This window comes from Hemicordylus capensis, chromosome 3 (assembly GCF_027244095.1).
Source record: "Hemicordylus capensis ecotype Gifberg chromosome 3, rHemCap1.1.pri, whole genome shotgun sequence".
NCBI classification, from domain to species: Eukaryota; Metazoa; Chordata; class Lepidosauria; order Squamata; family Cordylidae; genus Hemicordylus; species Hemicordylus capensis.
The window spans coordinates 193,993,214-194,011,074 of record NC_069659.1 but is presented as its reverse complement, the minus strand read 5'-3'; the positions used below and the strand labels follow the sequence as shown (position 1 = coordinate 194,011,074).

The 17,861-nt window shown below is 45.9% G+C and overlaps 1 protein-coding gene across 2 annotated transcripts; it reads right to left on the bottom strand.

Moving 5' to 3' along the window:
* Positions 1–3,332: 3,332 nt before the first annotated feature.
* ECHS1 (enoyl-CoA hydratase, short chain 1) lies at positions 3,333–15,782 on the bottom strand. 2 transcript variants are annotated; one of them, XM_053311657.1, is made up of 8 exons: positions 15,457–15,782; positions 12,322–12,519; positions 9,257–9,384; positions 8,535–8,634; positions 7,362–7,466; positions 6,711–6,830; positions 4,956–5,023; positions 3,333–4,710 (listed from the first exon to the last, which is right to left on the bottom strand). In XM_053311657.1, the coding sequence occupies exons 1-8, from the start codon at positions 15,554–15,556 to the stop codon at positions 4,645–4,647; spliced, it is 885 nt and encodes a 294-aa protein (XP_053167632.1). In that variant the 5' UTR covers positions 15,557–15,782; the 3' UTR covers positions 3,333–4,644. The 2 variants fall into 2 exon arrangements, with proteins under 2 accessions (XP_053167632.1, XP_053167631.1); XM_053311656.1 differs by having other exon boundaries at positions 12,322–12,522; positions 15,457–15,781.
* Between the last annotated feature and the right edge of the window lie 2,079 nt (positions 15,783–17,861).

The following is a 17,861-nucleotide window of genomic DNA, read 5'->3' as shown; positions in this document are numbered from 1 at the left end:
GCCTTCTACAACAACCCCCCTGCCAGATAGTATAAGTCATGTCGGGCAAGGGTCAAGAGAACAGGTGGTAGGTCTCACCGTTCCGATCAGCTTGTCCACATCCTCAGGAGCCACAAACTAGAACTGATTCAACTTAACCACACAAAAGGAGTTGCTGGACACCTCCACATCAGACACTGAAGTAATTGTGGAGATGGAATCTAAGTCAGCCCAAATACAAGAGATTTTTTCCACAAAGAATTCATTAAACACGGCACAGCAGGCAATTGATGGTTCCAGATTCTGATTCAAAGGAGGAGGGGCACATACTAGCCCCCTTACAAACCTAAAGAGCTCTGCCGGACGTGAACTTGCGGATGCAATACGGGCAGAAAAGAATCACTTCTTTGCCGCACGTATTGCTCTGAACACAGGGCCAGTGCTAGGGTTTTTTTCGCCCTAGGCGAGATCACCTTCTGGCGCACCCCCCCCCCCCGGCCAATCATATTTCAAACACAGATGTATTATAGGAAGAATGAAAAGCACAGAATTTGAAATCCCCCCCCCACCAGCGCTCATCGGGGCAGCAGCGTTGCCCCCTTTACTGGATGTAACTGGAAGTACTCGACACGCCTGTGTGCGTTGCACACGCACCCAACGCGCACAGATATGTTGAGTACCTCCAGTTCCATCTGATAAAGGGGGCAACAGGGTGGCATGATGCCAGCCCAACGGACTTTTAGGAAATTGAGCGCGGGGAGGGGAGAGAAGTGCACCCTCCCCTGCCCTTAAAGTTACCCCAGGCCAGTTCCATGCACCTCCCTAATGTGGGGCCCATGGAGCAGACTTGCTGGAGCTAGGCAGCCAGGGGAGCCAATGGGATGAGAGGCAGTAGGGATGGGGGGGGACACTTCTGGGCAGTCTCTCCCTGCAGTGAGCCAGCTGGCTGGGTCCAGGGGGGCTGGGGGGAGGTGGTGGTGTCTTGCCATGGAGCTGGTGGCCCTTTGGCTACTGCCAGCCACCAGGCACTGCCAGGCTCTCCCGGGGCTGTGGCTGCTGGTTTCTACAGCCCTCTTGCCTGATGTCTCTGTGCCACCCACAACCCACAACCCTAACCCTACCCCCCCCACCAGAGAGGGAGCAGCGGCAGCCCGCTGAGTGTGCGGGGCGGGGGGGGCAGCCTTCTTGCCGGCGGTGTCAGCAGCGGCCTCAGCCTCCTCCTTGCAGGCCTCTCCTCCGCGACCGACCAAGCAGGCGCTGCTTTCCGCCCTCCTGCCGCTTGTGCCGGCGGCGTCGCTGTGCGCCCCGCGAGCTCCTCAGCGGGCAACTGCCAGGCTGCTGCTGGGCGGGCGCCACCACCGAGGCCCTCGACTCAGCTGCGGCGGGCTTCCCATGCTGAGAGTCACTCAGCAGAGCCGGCCCGCTGCTGACGGTGGCTCCGGGGCGCCCAGTGGCCGGTCAGGGCTCTGGGGTGAGGGTGGTCGCCCTCCTCCTCCCCAAATCCACAATCCCAGAAAATTAGAATATTACATGGAACCAAGAAGACAAGGATTGAAGAATAGAACAATATCGGACCTCTGAAAAGTATACAGTGTACTGTGCTTGATTGGCCAGCAAACTCGCCTGACCTGACCCCATAGAGAATCTATGGGGCATTGCCAAGAGAAGGATGAGAGACATGAGACCAAACAATGCAGAAGAGCTGAAGGCTGCTAATGAAGCATCCTGTTCTTCCATAACACCTCATCAGTGCCACAGGCTGATAGCATCCATGCCACGCCGCATTGAGGCAGTCATTGCTGCAAAAGGGGCCCAAACCAAGTACTGAATACATATGCATGCTTATACTTTTCAGAGGTCCGATATTGTTCTATTCTACAATCCTTGTCTTCTTGGTTCCATGTAATATTCTAATTTTCTGGGATTGTGGATTTGGGGTTTTCATGAGCTGTACGCCATGATCATCACAATTATAACAAATTAAGGCTTGACTTATCTCGCTTTGCATGTAATGCGTCTGTCTCATATATCAGTTTCACCTTTTAATTTGCATTACTGAAATTAATGGACTTTTGCACAATATTCTAATCTTCCGAGTTTCACCTGTACATACCAGGTTGGTGCCTTCATTCAGAATCAAATCATGGATGGTTTCTGATTTGTTCTGGACAAGTTACATTACAGAGGAGCAAGGTGAGGTTTCAAGGGTGGTTGGCATGCTCACCAAGGTCAAAAAGCTGACAGGACAGCCGGAAGGGGAAACAGCTATTAGATTTCCAAGTCCCCTTCCTCTGTAATGGCCCGCTGACCTGCCAACGTTACTTCTTCTATTCCCCATCACCACTGGAATTGCTGCCCCACAGTCAGTGGACACGCCTCCTGTCTCCCCATCTCCAGGTAAGCCCAGACACATTCTAAAACAATCACACCCAGAAGCCCCACTATTAAATGCCCCCCCACAGATGCCTGGCCCTCACTGTCCCCCGAAGTGGCTCCCCCAAAGGGGCGAACCTGCCAGTGGCGGGCCCGCCACCACTGGCAGCACCCTAAATAGCCCTGAGCAGCAAGCTCTGGCAGATGGAAACCAGGGAACTGCCAAGTCACTCACTGTGGGCCCCAGTCCTGCAAAGCCTCACCACAGTCCAGCAGCCTGTCCTGGGGGGTAGATAGTAAGCGGGGGGGGGGGGCAGAAGCAGGCAGGCAGGCACCCAGTCCCTCACACTGTTCCTCCTCCTCTACTCTCCTGCAGGCTTCTTAAATCCACTTTTTGTTGGTTTTGGCATCCTTCATAAGCTTCGGGTCATTTTGAGCCTTAGCTTTCCTTAACACCATCCTTTCTGATTTTGGCCTCTTCGTCAATACCCACCTGTGAATTTGTCCAGTCTATGTGAGGGTAATTGAAGTCAGCCATTATTACAGCTCTGCCTCTCTGATGCCTTTTGCTTCTCCAACTCCAGGTCACTCTTAGAATTTTGATCCGGAGGGAGATAGCACATGTACAGCTTTATAGTCCAATCCTCTAAATTCTTACTCAGAAATAAGATCAGTGGGGCTTACTCTTAAATAAGTGTACATAAACCTACAGCATTAAACTAGACTGTATGTTGAACACTTAAGGCACTTACTGAGGTGGCTGCATAGGCCTTCAGGTGAAAGTGAAACTACAGATGGAGTTGTACTAAAAGAAAGCTCTAGGTTAAATTTAAAACCTAAAGGCCAAAAGTTCTACCTCATGGCAGATTTATTCTGGGTGCTGGCTGTCAACAAGAGTTGGGTTTGGTCTTTTGTTCTCTCTATTTTCCTTCTTCATTCTAGCCCTCCTCTGCAGGGTAAAACCCGAAGGAAATTCAACATAATCACGAAATCATTTATTAAGAAATCACAAAAACCTTTATTACTCAATGGCTGTGTGTGCATGTGTGCGCGTGCATTCAAAATGTTTATTTTAAAAGTTATCTTGGGTGACGGTTCATTCTTCTTCCTTCAGTGAAGCTTGGAATACAATTCTGCAACACTGACTAAAAAGATGTAAGTTAAAATAAAAATTCTAATTATTAAAATCATGAATTAAGTCAAGTCAGACACACAATTCTTTTGCATTGACTTACAAAGCACCCCCATCAACATTTCCTCTAGCATTTGTGGTTACAGCCCTAAGTCCGTGGCTTTTTTACAATGCAAGAACAGATGATGTATCTTATTGTCTTGCGGATCTGTGATGGCAACAGCTCACATTTGCCACCAATGCAGCCGGACTCACTGGTGGTAACAAATATATGACTCCAGAAGAGCTGAAGCCAAAAGACAACTCTACACTCAACAAACTTCTGGCAAAGCTTATAGAGCCAAAAGTCACTAGCCTGGAAGGAATACAGCATTAAACACACCTTCCTCCACTCACTCAGTTTGGAGCTAGCCAGATAATAGCTCAGGGAAGGACGGCAAAGAAACAGTGTGCGCCATTTGAACAAGGGGAGAGTAACTGGCCCCATCCACCCCCAGCACAGTACTTCCAGTGACTGTTGCTGGTGTGTGTCTTATGTTTCTTTTTAGAATGTGAGCCCTTTGGGGACAGGGAGCCATCTTTGGGGACAGGGAGCCATCTTATTTGTTTGTTATTTCTCTTTGCAAACCGCCCTGAGCCATTTTTGGAAGGGCGGTATAGAAATCGAATTATTATTATTATTATTAAGTGGAAGAGGCAAAGCCCTCTCATCTCAGCTATAGGGAATGTATGCTCCCTACAATTGGCATTGTGGTCTAATTCAATGTAACTTACTGCAGCCAACACAAATGCACACAAAGGTGCAATAGCTATGCAATCAAAGACATCTTCAGTCAGATACATTCCCAACAAGCTGGTTTAATGGGAACTGTAGACAGTAGTTATTTTCTTATAAAACATACCCATCACTGGAATTACACAGCATGAAACCATTCAACATCCTAGCTGGATTCAATGAGATTATATCAGCTTCTGGGCTAATTAAAAGGCAACCCCCCCCCTACATAGCATGGAATTTGTAGTTTAAGGCCTCTTGTGGCAAAGGTGGTGCTGTTTGGAAGAGCTCAGATGTCCTGATTGGATAAATGCAGCCATGAACTCTTCAGATAGCCAACTGACAGCCAGTCATACATTCCCATGATAGCAGGACTCTGTGTGCATCAGTGGTCCGTAAACTTTGCCTCTCTCTTTTCAACAAAGGCACTCATCCCTTCTTTTCGGTCATCCTGAAACATTCAAGCAGAATATATCACAGATAAGATGGAAACATGCTGCTTCTGCAAGTGGAAAGCTTTAGGGGAGTACATATGGGACATTTGTGAAACACCCTGTACCTTTGGAAAGCTTATCTCTCCCCCACAAGAGATGTGTGGTTGGAAGGCAAGATGGCAAATAAGCAGCAGTGGCTTTAGAAGAAGAACAAAGCAGTAACTCCACTGCTATTCTCATACCAAGCAGGACAGCTACTCACCGTAGCAAAGGTGGCATGGAATAGTCTCTTCTCTGTTTTATTCCCTTCAGATAATGTCATCTCAAAGGCTGAAAAATAAAAGTTTTGAGGGTAATGTTTTCAGAGAAGATGCCAGAAGGGCCGGTCATCTCCTCAGGGATGCAGTGAGTTAGGAGGTTCACTCCTTGTCCCTGCCCACATACTTTCTGTATCATCTGCCAGAGTGGGTTAGAGACAGTGCTAAATCAAGAGTATTGTTTCTTCCACACAATTATTCTGGCAGGCATCTATGATAAAGCCTCCAAATTCCAGGACTCATGACAAAGTGTCAGTCAAAACTATAAGCAGGTGGCTGGAGCTATGGAGAACGAATGGATCTCAAACAACAACAACAAAACCAAAACCCAGCAGCAATTGATTTGTAAGGGAAGTCCAAACATTGCGTTACCAGAGTCCCAACAACTCTGGGAATACATTAATTTCTCTGCAGCTGAATGAAAGCATGGTGAAATGGCTGCCCTTTTCCAGTGTTTTAAAAGTTAAGTTTCTTCAACAGGCCAATGCTCATCTATCCAAGCCCCATCTCCTGTAAGGTAGGATCTTCCACACCTCAACCCAGTTAGATATAGCAGGTGATGTGTTAGACACGGACTGGGAAGACCCAAGTTCAAAGCTCTGCTCCACTAGGAAAACTCATTTCAGGCAACTAACTACTTATCACACAGCCTAACCTACCTCACAGGGTTGTTATAAGGATAGCCTCATGACATACTGTCATGAGTCCCTTGTAGGAACAGCAGGATGCAAATATGGAAACCTCATATACATAGTAGTAAGGCTTCAGAAATTGTGACTTACCTTACTAAGGCAACCAACAATCCCTCCCCTCCCCCAAGTCCTCTAGCACATGCAATGAACTTAGGACAAGGGCTGATTTCTTTCACTGCATGCTGGGCTTTGGAGAAAGCAGAAACCACATGAAGTACAGGACCAGCCTCTTCCTTCTCCCAAGTTTTTGCATGTGTTATATGGGTTCAACAGAAGTTAACCCATGTTAGTTTCTTATTCCTGAACAGTGAAATAATCTTCCCTTCTAGAATTCTCTGCAGTTCAGAGAAGGAGTTAGTTGTTAGAAGGCCAGGAGCTGTGTAGCACTGAGTTCCCATTAATATTACAACATTTCTGTATAGCACATAGTTGCCCTAACTGTTCCACTTCCAAAGCTTGAAGTCTATCTTGGCAGCAATTTCTTCCTTCTTGCTTAGTTTCTGACCAGCACCCAAGATGCTTTCATTTCCATCACATCACATGCTTTCAAGCATCTGATACACAGCTGTGGTGGCCAAAAGGAAAGCATGGAAGTATCTGGTTGTTGCCTTGTAGTGAGGCAGAAGAGGGCACATGAGAGGAGCCCCAGTGGAATGCTCTTACTGAAATGACGACTGGTTTGATGTAACACTATCACAGCCATGGCTAAGCTGCAAAAACTCAGCCCAAAAAAACACTGACCAAGAACCTGACTGACGCCTTGCATGCTTCCCTGCAGTTGCTGCATTTATGACATGCCATTCTTTTCATACCCAAGACTTGACTATGAAAGACTTTCATACCTAAGACTTGGGTATGAGAGTACCTAAGACTTACAACAGTAGTTCTCTTGCAAGCACACATTTTGGCAAGCACCTCTTTATGGAACTCCATGGCAAAATGATCACCAACTAGCAGGATAAGCCAGAGAGCACCCAGCATCCCACTCCCAGCACAGCATAGCTTTACCTGCATTCACTGCTTCCTTGGCCATTGCAGTCACCAATTTAGAGTTCCCAGCAATCTTTTCACCGCAGCTGATGGCTTCATCTAGCAACTTATCCACAGGACAGACTTTACTGATGAGGCCTACAGAAGTGTATAAACCCCCAGAAGACACCTAATCAACATACCAGTAAACCTAATGAAGGCTGCTCACATGCAGGCATGCCCCAAGTAATGCCCAGCATTCTTCCTTATAATATAGACTCCAAAATGGCAGCTGAGATATATTGCTAACCTGCCCTACTCTGTAGCCACAAAGTTGGGCCATCTTGGAAGACAGAAAAGGCAGTGATAACTGGGCCCAAGGCTCACAGTACAGAAGGGCAAATGACAACATGAGACTGGATTGCCCGGCAGAGGGAAGCCTAAAACTGTATCCAAAAAGACTCTGTGCCTTACTGAGCACAGAAACCAACAAGGTTTAATGCCCAACAAGGTCTGGATTAGGCATGGGAGGATTGCAGCACACAGCTAGCCAATACTAAAGGTTAACTTTGGTAGGATTGCAGTCTGGCCCTGGTGAGGGCATTACATCAAATAATTCCGCCATTCCAGTCCTATCCCCCTGAACTTCAGCCTCCCTCCTAGTCCAAAAGGAGAGGACTAGAGTTTTACCTGCTAGTTTGGCTTCCTGAGCAGAGATGCGCTCACCAGTGAGGACCATTTCCATTGCCAACGACTTGCCCACAGCCCTGGTCAGTCTCTGTGTTCCTCCAGAACCTGTGTAATTAATATGGAGAGAGCTGAGAGGACTGCTGTACACATGACAAATGCTTGAGCACACAAGAGATCAGTGGGCAAACTAAATGTAATTAAAAGACAAGCAACTGGCTCAGACGGTGGCCTTCATGTGTACACAAGCATTCCTGTCCCTGACACAAGCCCTAGGAGGTGCAGCCAGTGTCTGTCATATAGAAACACCATCCAGTCTTCTCCAGTGGTAGCTTACACCAAGAAGCACAGCCCAAGGCCTCTATTAGGGAACAGTAAGTACAGAGAAGCAGAAGGCACCAAGATTATTTTGTTTGGCTCTCTCAAGCCTGCACTTAGTTCTGAGCAGCTTTGTACCTCAGATCTCAGGACGACAACAACAAAGACTAGAAGAGCAAAGCAGCCAGATTCTCCGAGAAGACAGACTGACCCTCTTGGGGAAAGTGTGGGAAGGATGTGGCTAACATCTGCCCCACTTGGAGGAGAGAATACACAATGACCAAAATTCAGGAAGATAATGTAGAAACCTTCTTTGATTCCAATAATAAGGTGGCCAAGGCATACTGGGCGTTTGCAAGAAAAGACAGACTGTGAACAGTTCAACAGTGTGCTATTTTAATTTTGCAGTCTTTGCTCCAATTAACCCATCACAATCTTTGAGGTGTGGAATGAATGAATATACAGTGCTGAGAAAACGTTTGTGAACACCCTAGGATGGTCTGTATGTTAGCACAATTCTTATTCATGGTCTGTATGTTAGCACAATTCTTATTCAAAACATCATTAGATCCTTAGCTAAAGGCTACAAAAATCTGCCTTATTCAATGGCTGCTTGGTGTAGCCACAAACCTTAGCTGGTCAACCAAAGACATTAAGGCAACAGGAACTGGAATATTAGAGGAATGTGAAAAGGCACTACGGATGGTGGCAGCATAGCAGCTCAGCAGAGACGCTCCGCCCATTTATAGCTATTTTTAGCTGCTTTAAAGCAATTCCCCCCCACCCCGCATGCTGTTTTGCCAGCTGAAAGATTTTATCTGAAAAGGCACCTGCTACACATTTCCACAGTGTCATTACCTGGAATAGTTCCGAGAAGGATCTCTGGTTGCCCAAACTGTGCTTTTTCTCCAGCATAAATGATGTCACACATCATGGCAAGTTCACAGCCACCTCCAAGCTGTTGAACAATTGAAAGATAAAGAAACAAGGCTATATTTAGAATACAGAAGCAGTGACCCATGCTGACCTTACTCCTCTAGAACTAGCATGATGCACCCTTCTCATCTCTACTGTGATGATGCCACAGAAGGACCTCCAAGAAAGGCAGAACAAATTGATCATCTTTGCAAAGGTTTGGGGGTGAGGTGAGGATTAAGGTAGGCAGCATCACTTGAGCCAGAATCCAAGTATACTCTAGTGATGGGCAGCTCTCTCTCCCTCCCTCCCCCCAAACAATTAGGAATGTGCTCAAATCACCCCAGTCTGAGCTATCTCTACCAGTGATAGAAACGAGAGTGCAAAAGGGTTTGAGGGCATCCCTATCTCCCTATCTCAGTGACCTCCTTGCCCTGGTTTCCAGACAGACTCATTGGTGGTCTATGAGAGTAATAAAAATTGATTGACTGACAGACTCATCAGTTCCTGAACACAGATCTACAAGAAGACCCAAACCATTCATCACTGGTTGGCTTCTGAAACTACCCCAACGCACCTTTATTGCTACTGAATAGATTTCTGAACAAAGAAATATACTTAATTGCAGACTAACATATGATGGGGAGAAGAACAGCCAAACTCACAGCATATCCATTGACAGCAGCTATGACTGGCTTTCTAATGGTAGAAACTCTGTTCCAATGAGCAAGGAAATTGCCCCCATAGCACTCTTGAAAAGTCTTGTCCTGCATTTCTTTGATATCTGCTCCAGCTACAAGGGAGAACAGCTTGTCAGCAAGACATGAGGATAGCAAACATAGTCCAGGCTTGGTGCATAAAAGAATATGGATTAAGGAGTTCAGTATTCAGTTCCAATAGATCAGGCCTGCTCTTGCACATGCTGGAGTAGAACAAAACTCCTGCAGAAGAGGGCCTTACAAGGATGCTATGCTCTGGGGAGGCAAGAAACCCTACCCAGATTCAGCAGCATAGAGGCAGAAGGGCAACTCAACATAGACATGGTACATTTCAGCTTTGCTGCTAAGAATCTGCTGTGGAGTTTTGGCAGAACAACATTTATGATGACAGCAGGCATATATAAGGGGACATGGATGGTGGGTAGAAAGAAGAGGGTGTAAAGAAACAGTACAGGCAAACCCCGTTATCTGTGGGGGTTCCATTCTCCACTACAACTGTGGATAACGGGGCATTAAGTCAATGGAATTGTGGGGGGAGGTTCTCAGAGGCTTCAAAACTGTGGGGAAATGGCAAAAATTGGTGGAAATAATGCGAAGTGCCCTACCATACTTCGCGGGTCTGCAACTGCATACTCCCCAAAGGTCCAAAATTGCCATTTTCCCATTATTTTTCATAGGATTTTTTTTTTTTTTTAAACCAAAGGAGCCACAAAATGGCTCCTCTTCACAAAATGTTGGCTGGAAAGGACCTCAGAGATCATTTATGGCCGTCCCAAAACCACAGAAATTAATCCTTTGAAACAATTTGTAACAGTGTATGCCAAGGTCGAGTGTCAAACCTGACCACGGATACACAGAACCATGGGCTTGGGGTCTGTGGATGGCGAGGTTCACCTATATCTGGAAGCTGCAATTTGTTGGATGAGGGCAAACAAACTAAGGCTGAATCCAGGCAGTATGGAGGGGATTCTGCCACAGCTGCCTAAAGTTCAGGAACCATGCAAGCCATTGCTATCTGTGGTATAGTTGCTCCACCATAACAGTCTGGGCATCCTCCTGGATCTGGAGTTGCTGTTGAACAGGCAGGTGGCAAAGTGGTCTGGAATACTTGCTACCCACCACATTTCATAAAACAGCTACATTCTTTTGTTGGGAGCCAAGGCTTTGCAAGTTTTCAGCCTCTAGAATTGTCTAACGTAACACACTCTCTGTGGAGCTACCCTTGAAGAAGCTGCAGCTGCTGCTATCTGTGGGCAGGCCAGCTCCAACCCACTATGTGCCAACTGCACTGGCTGCCAATAGGCCTCCACTGTTGGTCTCCCTTTAAACCCCTTCATGGCTCAAGACCAAATCTTAAAACAGTGCCTCTCCTCATGAGCCCAGTCACCTTTTAAATGGAAATCTTCAAGAGCACTGCTTTAAATACCTTCCAGTTAGAAGGTCGAGTTGTAAACACAGTAAGGACCAGGACTTTCTCAGTTGTTGTCCCAGGTTTGCTGAATGACCTCCCCACAAGAGATTTGTCATTGTTCAAACTTCCTGGCTTTTAGATGCTCCTGCAAGGATCATCTGTTTCAAAGGGCCTTTGGCTAGAAAAGCTGAAGAACATTGTTGAGTGCCTGGCTTGTAGGGATGTGTGAACCAGTTCGAACTTGAACCGGTTCAAATTCTAACCAGGGTGGTTCGATGGTTCGAATTCGAACCTAACCAGCCATCAGGTTTGAGCTGCAGGTTCGAATTCGAACCAAACTGGGGGTGGTTCAATTAGAACCGGTTCAAACTGGTTTGGACCTCCAAAAGTGGGTGGGGTGGTAGCTGGCACCCATGGGTACCTACCTTCTAAACCCCAAAGCAATCGGACATTCGCACAATTTTTTATGAATTTTTGAAATTTATTTTTATTTTATCTCATAGGGTATAATGGGACTCAAAACAGCCCATTATTCCCTATTGTGGAACACCCATGGGTGCCAACAACCACCCAAACCCCGAAGCAATTGGACACTCCTAAGATTTTTTATGAATATTTGAAATATTTTTAATTATTTTCTCATAGGGTATAATGGGACCCGAACCAGCCCATTAACCCCTATTGTGGAGCACCTAGGGGCACAAAAGTGGGGTGGGTGGTAGACACCCAGGGGTGCCTACCACCCACAAAGCCCCAAGGCAATCGGACAGTCCTCTGATTATTGGTGAATTGTAAACATTATTTTGGAATTCCTCATAGGGAATAATGAGGATTGCAGCAAATGTATAGCTTCACGTCGGGGGAAAAGGGGTGTTCTAGAGTGGAGTGTGGTGGGTGGTAGTGCCCAAGGGGGGCCAGGAAGCTATCAGAATTATTTGAAAGGAATTGGGCAAAGGGCTGATCTTTAAGTGATTTTTGAAGTTTGTGTCTTTAAGGTTAGCAATGAGAGTGGATTCATGGTTTGTCATTGAAAATCTTATATGCTACCAAAGAATCTACACTCAGAACACTTCAGAAACAACAAAATCCAGTACCCCATGGGTTAGCAACCTATGGTGGTGGTCAGCACCCTCTGTGCACTACACCACCACTCGCTCTGGGCCACCCCAGCACCCCACAAGTGGCTTTAAGGTTTTTCTCCATAGGGAAGAATGGAGGTTTCAGCAACCCCATAACTGCACTTGGGGGGTGCTGGGGTGGCCCAGAGCGAGGGTGCCAACCACTGCATTTGACTGCATTTTAATCCAACTAATAAAGAATTCTGTCATTTTTGACAAAACTGCTTTTTCCTCAGACATCTGTCCCCTCTCCGCTCTCACCTTTTTCTTACAAAACTAGTTTTGAATTCATGTTTCTAGCATTCTCTCTCTTTGAACATGAATGCTGGGAACCAGATATATTTATGTATTTATATATATATTTTAAAAACCAGAGAGCCCACATTCACATGGGCTCTTCTGACAGTAATGTATCATTTCCCCCACATGGGAATCTGTAGACCATAAAGAGCCCTGATCATTCATTGTTTTTGAAATCCTACCTGCAAAGGCTTTCTCGCTGCCAGTGATGACAATGGCTCCCACATGAGGATCCAGCTCCAAAGAGTCCAAGGCCTGGCTCATTTCAATAATTAGTCCATCACACAGAGCATTCAAGGCCTTGGGGCGATTCAGCTGGATCACACCCACGTTCTGTTTGGCTCCCTTCTTCTCCACCACTATGTACTGGAATTGAGCACCTGCTAAGGATAAATAACTAATAATTCCAAGTGTCTCCCTTTCTAACCCAACCAAAAGCCCCCTGAACTAGTTAGGTACAACCCTATTGTGGGTTTGATTAGGACACTGTGGGGTTAAGAAAAATGCACAAGAGAAACTACACAAAATGCAATTAGTAAAGGTAGCTTTGATGCATTACTTTCTAAGAACTGGGGCAAGGAGAAAACCCATTCAACAGTTCCCACCTACTGACCATACTTCTTGGTATGATGCTCTTCTCCTTCAGATAGACAGATAAACTTTATTACGATTAAACGAGCATTGCTATACAATTTACAATATAAAATAACATGAGGGGTAGTTTCTACAGCACCCATTCCACAGGGGCAAATCCTTAAATTATATGGAATCCCTTTATATCTGCCATCCCTAACAGCCGTTGGAAGGGCGTTTAGGCGGGCAAGAGTAAATGGGCGCCTAAATTTAGGGATAAGAATATTATCTAAATATGCTGCCGGTGAGGAATTAAAAAGTTGTTTCCCCAGATATATACCACTCTTTAGACAGGCTGTATCCACTTGTAATTCTGTATCAGCAATACGCTGCTTGATAACCTACCAGGCCTGATCATGTCTTAATCTAAGAATTTCTCTCCTCATGGGAGAACCCAAATTGAAGAAGTTTATTTTTAAACAAGGTCTTCCACTTATGGTTAAAGTCATCAGTCATTACCAAGGAAGCCAGACCTACACTGGCAAAAACCAGTTTTTACCAAAAATTTATAATACAGGTCCAGTAGCCCAGTTCAACCCTAGCGAGACCTACATCTCATCTGGTGAGAGAATTGGGAATGCAGGGGGGAATTTGAAGAATAGCTCTAATAAATGTAGACTGTACAGCTTTCAGCAGGCCAAAATTACTAGGAGGCCCCAATTGGGCACCATAAAAAAATAAGGGATAAACTTTAGCAACAAATAACTTAATCGCCGCTGGGATAAATGAGGCCCTTCTCCTTCAAGCTCGCTGGAATTTCTGCTTGTCTCCTTGTACTCTGGGTAGCCAAACTTTGCTTCAATCATTGGCTAAGGACAAAAGTGGTGCCAGCATGGTGTAGTGGTTAGAGTGCTGGACTAGGACCGGGGAGACCCGAGTTCAAATTCCCATTCAGCCATGATACTAGCTGGGTGACTCTGGGCCAGTCACTTCTCTCTCAGCCTAACCTACTTCACAGGGTTGCTGTGAAAGAGAAACTCAAGTATGTAGTACACCACTCTAGGCTCCTTGGAGGAAGAGTGGGATATAAATGTAAAATTAATAATAATAATAATAATAATAATAATAATAATAATAATAATATATGAAGATTCCTGCTCTCATTCTTCACCAAAACTGCCTAACACCTGCAGAAAATTCTGTAGTTCTTATTCCCTTTCTCCAATACCTGAAAACAAGAGGTATGATTGATCTTGTTCATATCCTGTTGCTGTGGATCAATTAGCTGTCCAGTCTCTTGTATTCTTCTGCAGATCCTGAAGGATCTAGAGAGGCAGGCATCTTAGCATCAGGCTAAGCATGCCTTTTGGGATGTGAAGGTTAGAATTTAGAAGAAGACTGCAGAACTGGTTCTTCCTTGAGACAGATTTTTGCTTGGCTCTCTTTGTGCAAGATCAATTACTTGAAATCCAGTGTTATTGCTATTTAGTATTTAGAGGGTCTTTAAGAGCCACTTCTCCTCCCTGCCAGTTTACTTGCAGATTGCCACCTCTGTACAGTATTTACTTCTCAACTTCTGCATCCAAAGATCCTCCACAAAGACTCCAAAAGTAGGCACCTAATTCACTTTCTCAGATCTATTCTAGGGTTTTTTCTTGCTGCCAAGTATCTACCATGCTTCAGCAGAGCAATGAAAATGGGGTCCACCATGTCATCATCCTCTTTCAACAAACTGTGATGAGAGTGTTCACATGATAATGCCTCTTTTATTAAACATTAACCTGGATATTCCTGCTTTTCTAGCTGTGATGGACTTCATTGCCACCAGCTGGAACCTGTTTGGGTGTGCTGAGGACCCAAATCCTATCGTTTAAGAAAACAAATTAAAATCCCGCAGAATGGCACCATCTTAGCTTCTATTCAGTATTAATGTCTGTGCTGCAGAAGCAGTACACATTTTAAAAATCAGAATTGGGAATTCTGATTCTTGTCTGAGTTTTATATTTGCCGATTGTATTTGCTGATTCTAGTATCCTAAGTGTATGGCATTGTGCCCATCCTTCCACGAAATCCAGCTACCCCAGAGGAGTCTCGAGACCAGATTTTGACAATGGTGAAAGGGGCCCACCCAGTTTTAAGGTGGTAAACCTGTGTCTAGGTCCTTCTGCTAAAGATTGCCAATGCATATTCAGATGATTGTACTGAGAATTCAAAGCCTGGCCACAGAAAACTAACATGTCAGGTAGAACGCTAGGCTAGAATTCTTTTCCCTGCACATATTGTTTTTTCGTCCATTGAGTTTCTTGGGGGCTGGAGTGTCACAATCAGTCATGTCCTCTTAACAGATAGGATTTAAGTTCTCCCATAGGCACTAGGCAGCAAAATCCATTCGAAGAGTTTCTGCCAAGAGTTGCCCCTGACTAGCTTACTCAAAGACGGCTGGGGGCAGGGGGAGCATGGGTGGGCAGGCACCTCCCAGACAAGCAGCTTCTCCTCCCGCCCCCCAATCTGTTTCAGAACTCTAATATGTGGGACACAACCCCCCCCTATAAATGCACTTTCTGTGCCCCCCGCCCCAATTCTCCCCCCCCCCCCCGAGCCGCTACCGAGCTTACTCCAGCTGCTGCCAGATGGTGCCCGTTAGACCCCGTTCTGTTCGTGGGGAACATTTTTGCTTGCCCGCACTTGGCCGAGGCCCGGCCATGCCTGCCTCTCTCCCAACCCCGCCGTACTCTCAGTCTCACCTCCTGCAAGAAAGCGACGCGGGGGCAACGAGACAACTGCCGCCTTTGCTGAGACCGGACGGATCAGCCTACGAAGGAGGCAGGTGACGGCAGCAGCCATGTCAGCGGTGAGATGAAGACTTTTCTCCGCCCTCCGTTAGCTTCCACCATAGACTTCTACCTAAAAAGCAACACTCAGACGTACATACACGGCCCAACTTCCGGGTAGCTCTGAACGTAGGGCGCTTCAGTCGGAGGAGGAGAAAAAGCACAATGCCCTTCCTAGGCAGCCAAGAGAGCGCGAGGTTTCTGCCTGCAGTAGAGCACACTGGGTTTGGGCTGACAGGGAGTCTGCGCATTGTGCGCAATTTAACTAGGTTGGCCTTCGCTGCAATCTGAAACATGCTTTGTATGGGGGACTGTGGTGTGAACCGGAAATCCAAACCAGCCCCTGACAGAAAGTGACCATGACCAGATTTACGATGAAAATGTGGCCTCAGTTCTGCAGCAGAGGACCACCACTTGCAACGACCACTAAGGCTCGCTCAATCAAACTACACATGGTCTGGAATGCAGTCGAGAGGCTGCGAGGTTGTACAGACGAAAATCGCCCTCCCCTTTGCTTTTCTATCTGTGGACGGCAAAACGAGAGCTTCCATGGGTGGCTGGGTGTTGATCGGAAAAATAGACCACAGGGAAAGGTTAATCACTTCCCGCCCCTGCCACACACCCGCATGCCGCTGTTTGTACTTGCATTAGCAACGCAATTCTTTTAAACGCAAACAAATCATGTTTCTCATACAAAACTTGATTTCGAAAGAACATGAACTCTTTCCTGCGATCTTTTGTTTGGAGTGGGAGCAGGTTGCTGCCCAATCATAGCTGAAATCCTAGACACACACACACACCCGCAGGACCTGTCATTTCTGTCCTGGGGAGAGAGAAAAATGATGGGAAAGGAAGGGGAGCAATCTGTGACAAGACTTTTTAATCAATCTGTGAAAAGATTTGTTTTTTTAAAAATTGTGGATTCACACGTGCTGTGTGTTGCAGGAAGAAAAGCGTTGGCTATAGACATACACACGTAGACAAATGTGTTGGTACCCCTCCACAAAAAAGAAGAACCCACAATTGTCTCTGAAATAACTTGAAACTGACAAACGTAATTGGCACCCATCATTGTTTATTCCTCTTTTATTATTATTTATTATTTATATCCCGCTCTTCCTTCAAGGAGCCCAGAGTGGTGTACTACATACTTAAGTTTCTCTTACAACCCTGTGAAGTAGGCTAGGCTGAGAGAGAAGTGACTGCCCAAAGTAACACAGCTAGTCTCATGGCTGAATGGGGATTTGAACTCTGGTCTCCCCGGTCCTAGTCCAGCACTCTAACCACTGCACCACTCTGGCTCTTTTGATTTAACAAAAATCAGACTTTGCTTTAGAGTTTTGATGCAACAGAATATTTCAAATAATACCAATGAAAATGGCATGAACAAAAATGATTGGACCCTTAACCTAATATTTTGTTGTACAACCTTTAGAGGCAATCACTACAAACAAGCGATTCCTGTAGCTCTCAATGAGACTTCTGCACCTGTCAACAGGTAGTTTGGCCCTGAGCAAACTGCTTCAGCTGTGTCAGGTTTAAAGAGTGCCTTCTCCAGACTGCATATTTCAGTTCTTTCCATAGATGGAAAGATTCAAATCAGGGCTCATAGAAGGCCACTTCAGAATAGTCCAATGTTTTATCCTTAGCCATTCTTGGGTGCTTTTAGCTGTGTGTTTTGGGTCCTTATCCCATGGGACGATCCATGACCCGTGACTGAAACAGAACTTTCTGACACTGGGCAGTACGTTTTGCTCCAGAATGCCTTGATAGTCTTGAGATTTCATTGTTCCTTGCACAGACTCAAGGCAACCCGTGCCAGATGCAGCAAAGCAGCCCCAAAACATAACCGAGCCTCCTCCATGTTTCACAGTAGGTATGGTGTTCTTTTATTTGAAAGCTTCATTTTTTCATCTGTGGACATAGAGCTGATGTGACTTGCCAAAAAGCTCCAGTTTTGTCTCATCTGTCCAAAGGACATTCTCCCAGAAGCATTGTGGCTTGTCAATATGCATTTTAGCAAATTCCAGTCTGGCTTTTTTATGACAAAACTGGAGCTTTTTGGCAAGTCCATTTGCACCTTAAAAGTTTATGCGTCCACTATCATGGATCGGGGTGGATGACATCATCACAAACTACGATGTTGAGGTGTCCCTATGTGTCTCTACAACTGTACCCAATTTGGTTCATATTGGTCCAGGCATTGTAAAGTTGATACGGGGGGGGGCATGGGGGTGACACACATGGACGGACACACACATAGAATGCTGGGTCATCTCATAAGCCTACTGGAAAGTAGGCTATAAACAGGTATATTT

Bases quoted from the DNA above. Each gene is read 5' to 3' on its own strand.
- ECHS1 (XM_053311656.1), bottom strand. From the start codon at position 15,556: ATGGCTGCTGCCGTCACCTGCCTCCTTCGTAGGCTGATCCGTCCGGTC. The intron at 8,635-9,256 runs GTGAGTTTGGCT...ATTGTTCAACAG, and splicing joins CTGCTGTCAATGGATATGCT to CTTGGAGGTGGCTGTGAACT. The intron at 5,024-6,710 runs GTAAAGCTATGC...TTTATTTTTCAG, and splicing joins CAAGGAAGCAGTGAATGCAG to CCTTTGAGATGACATTATCT.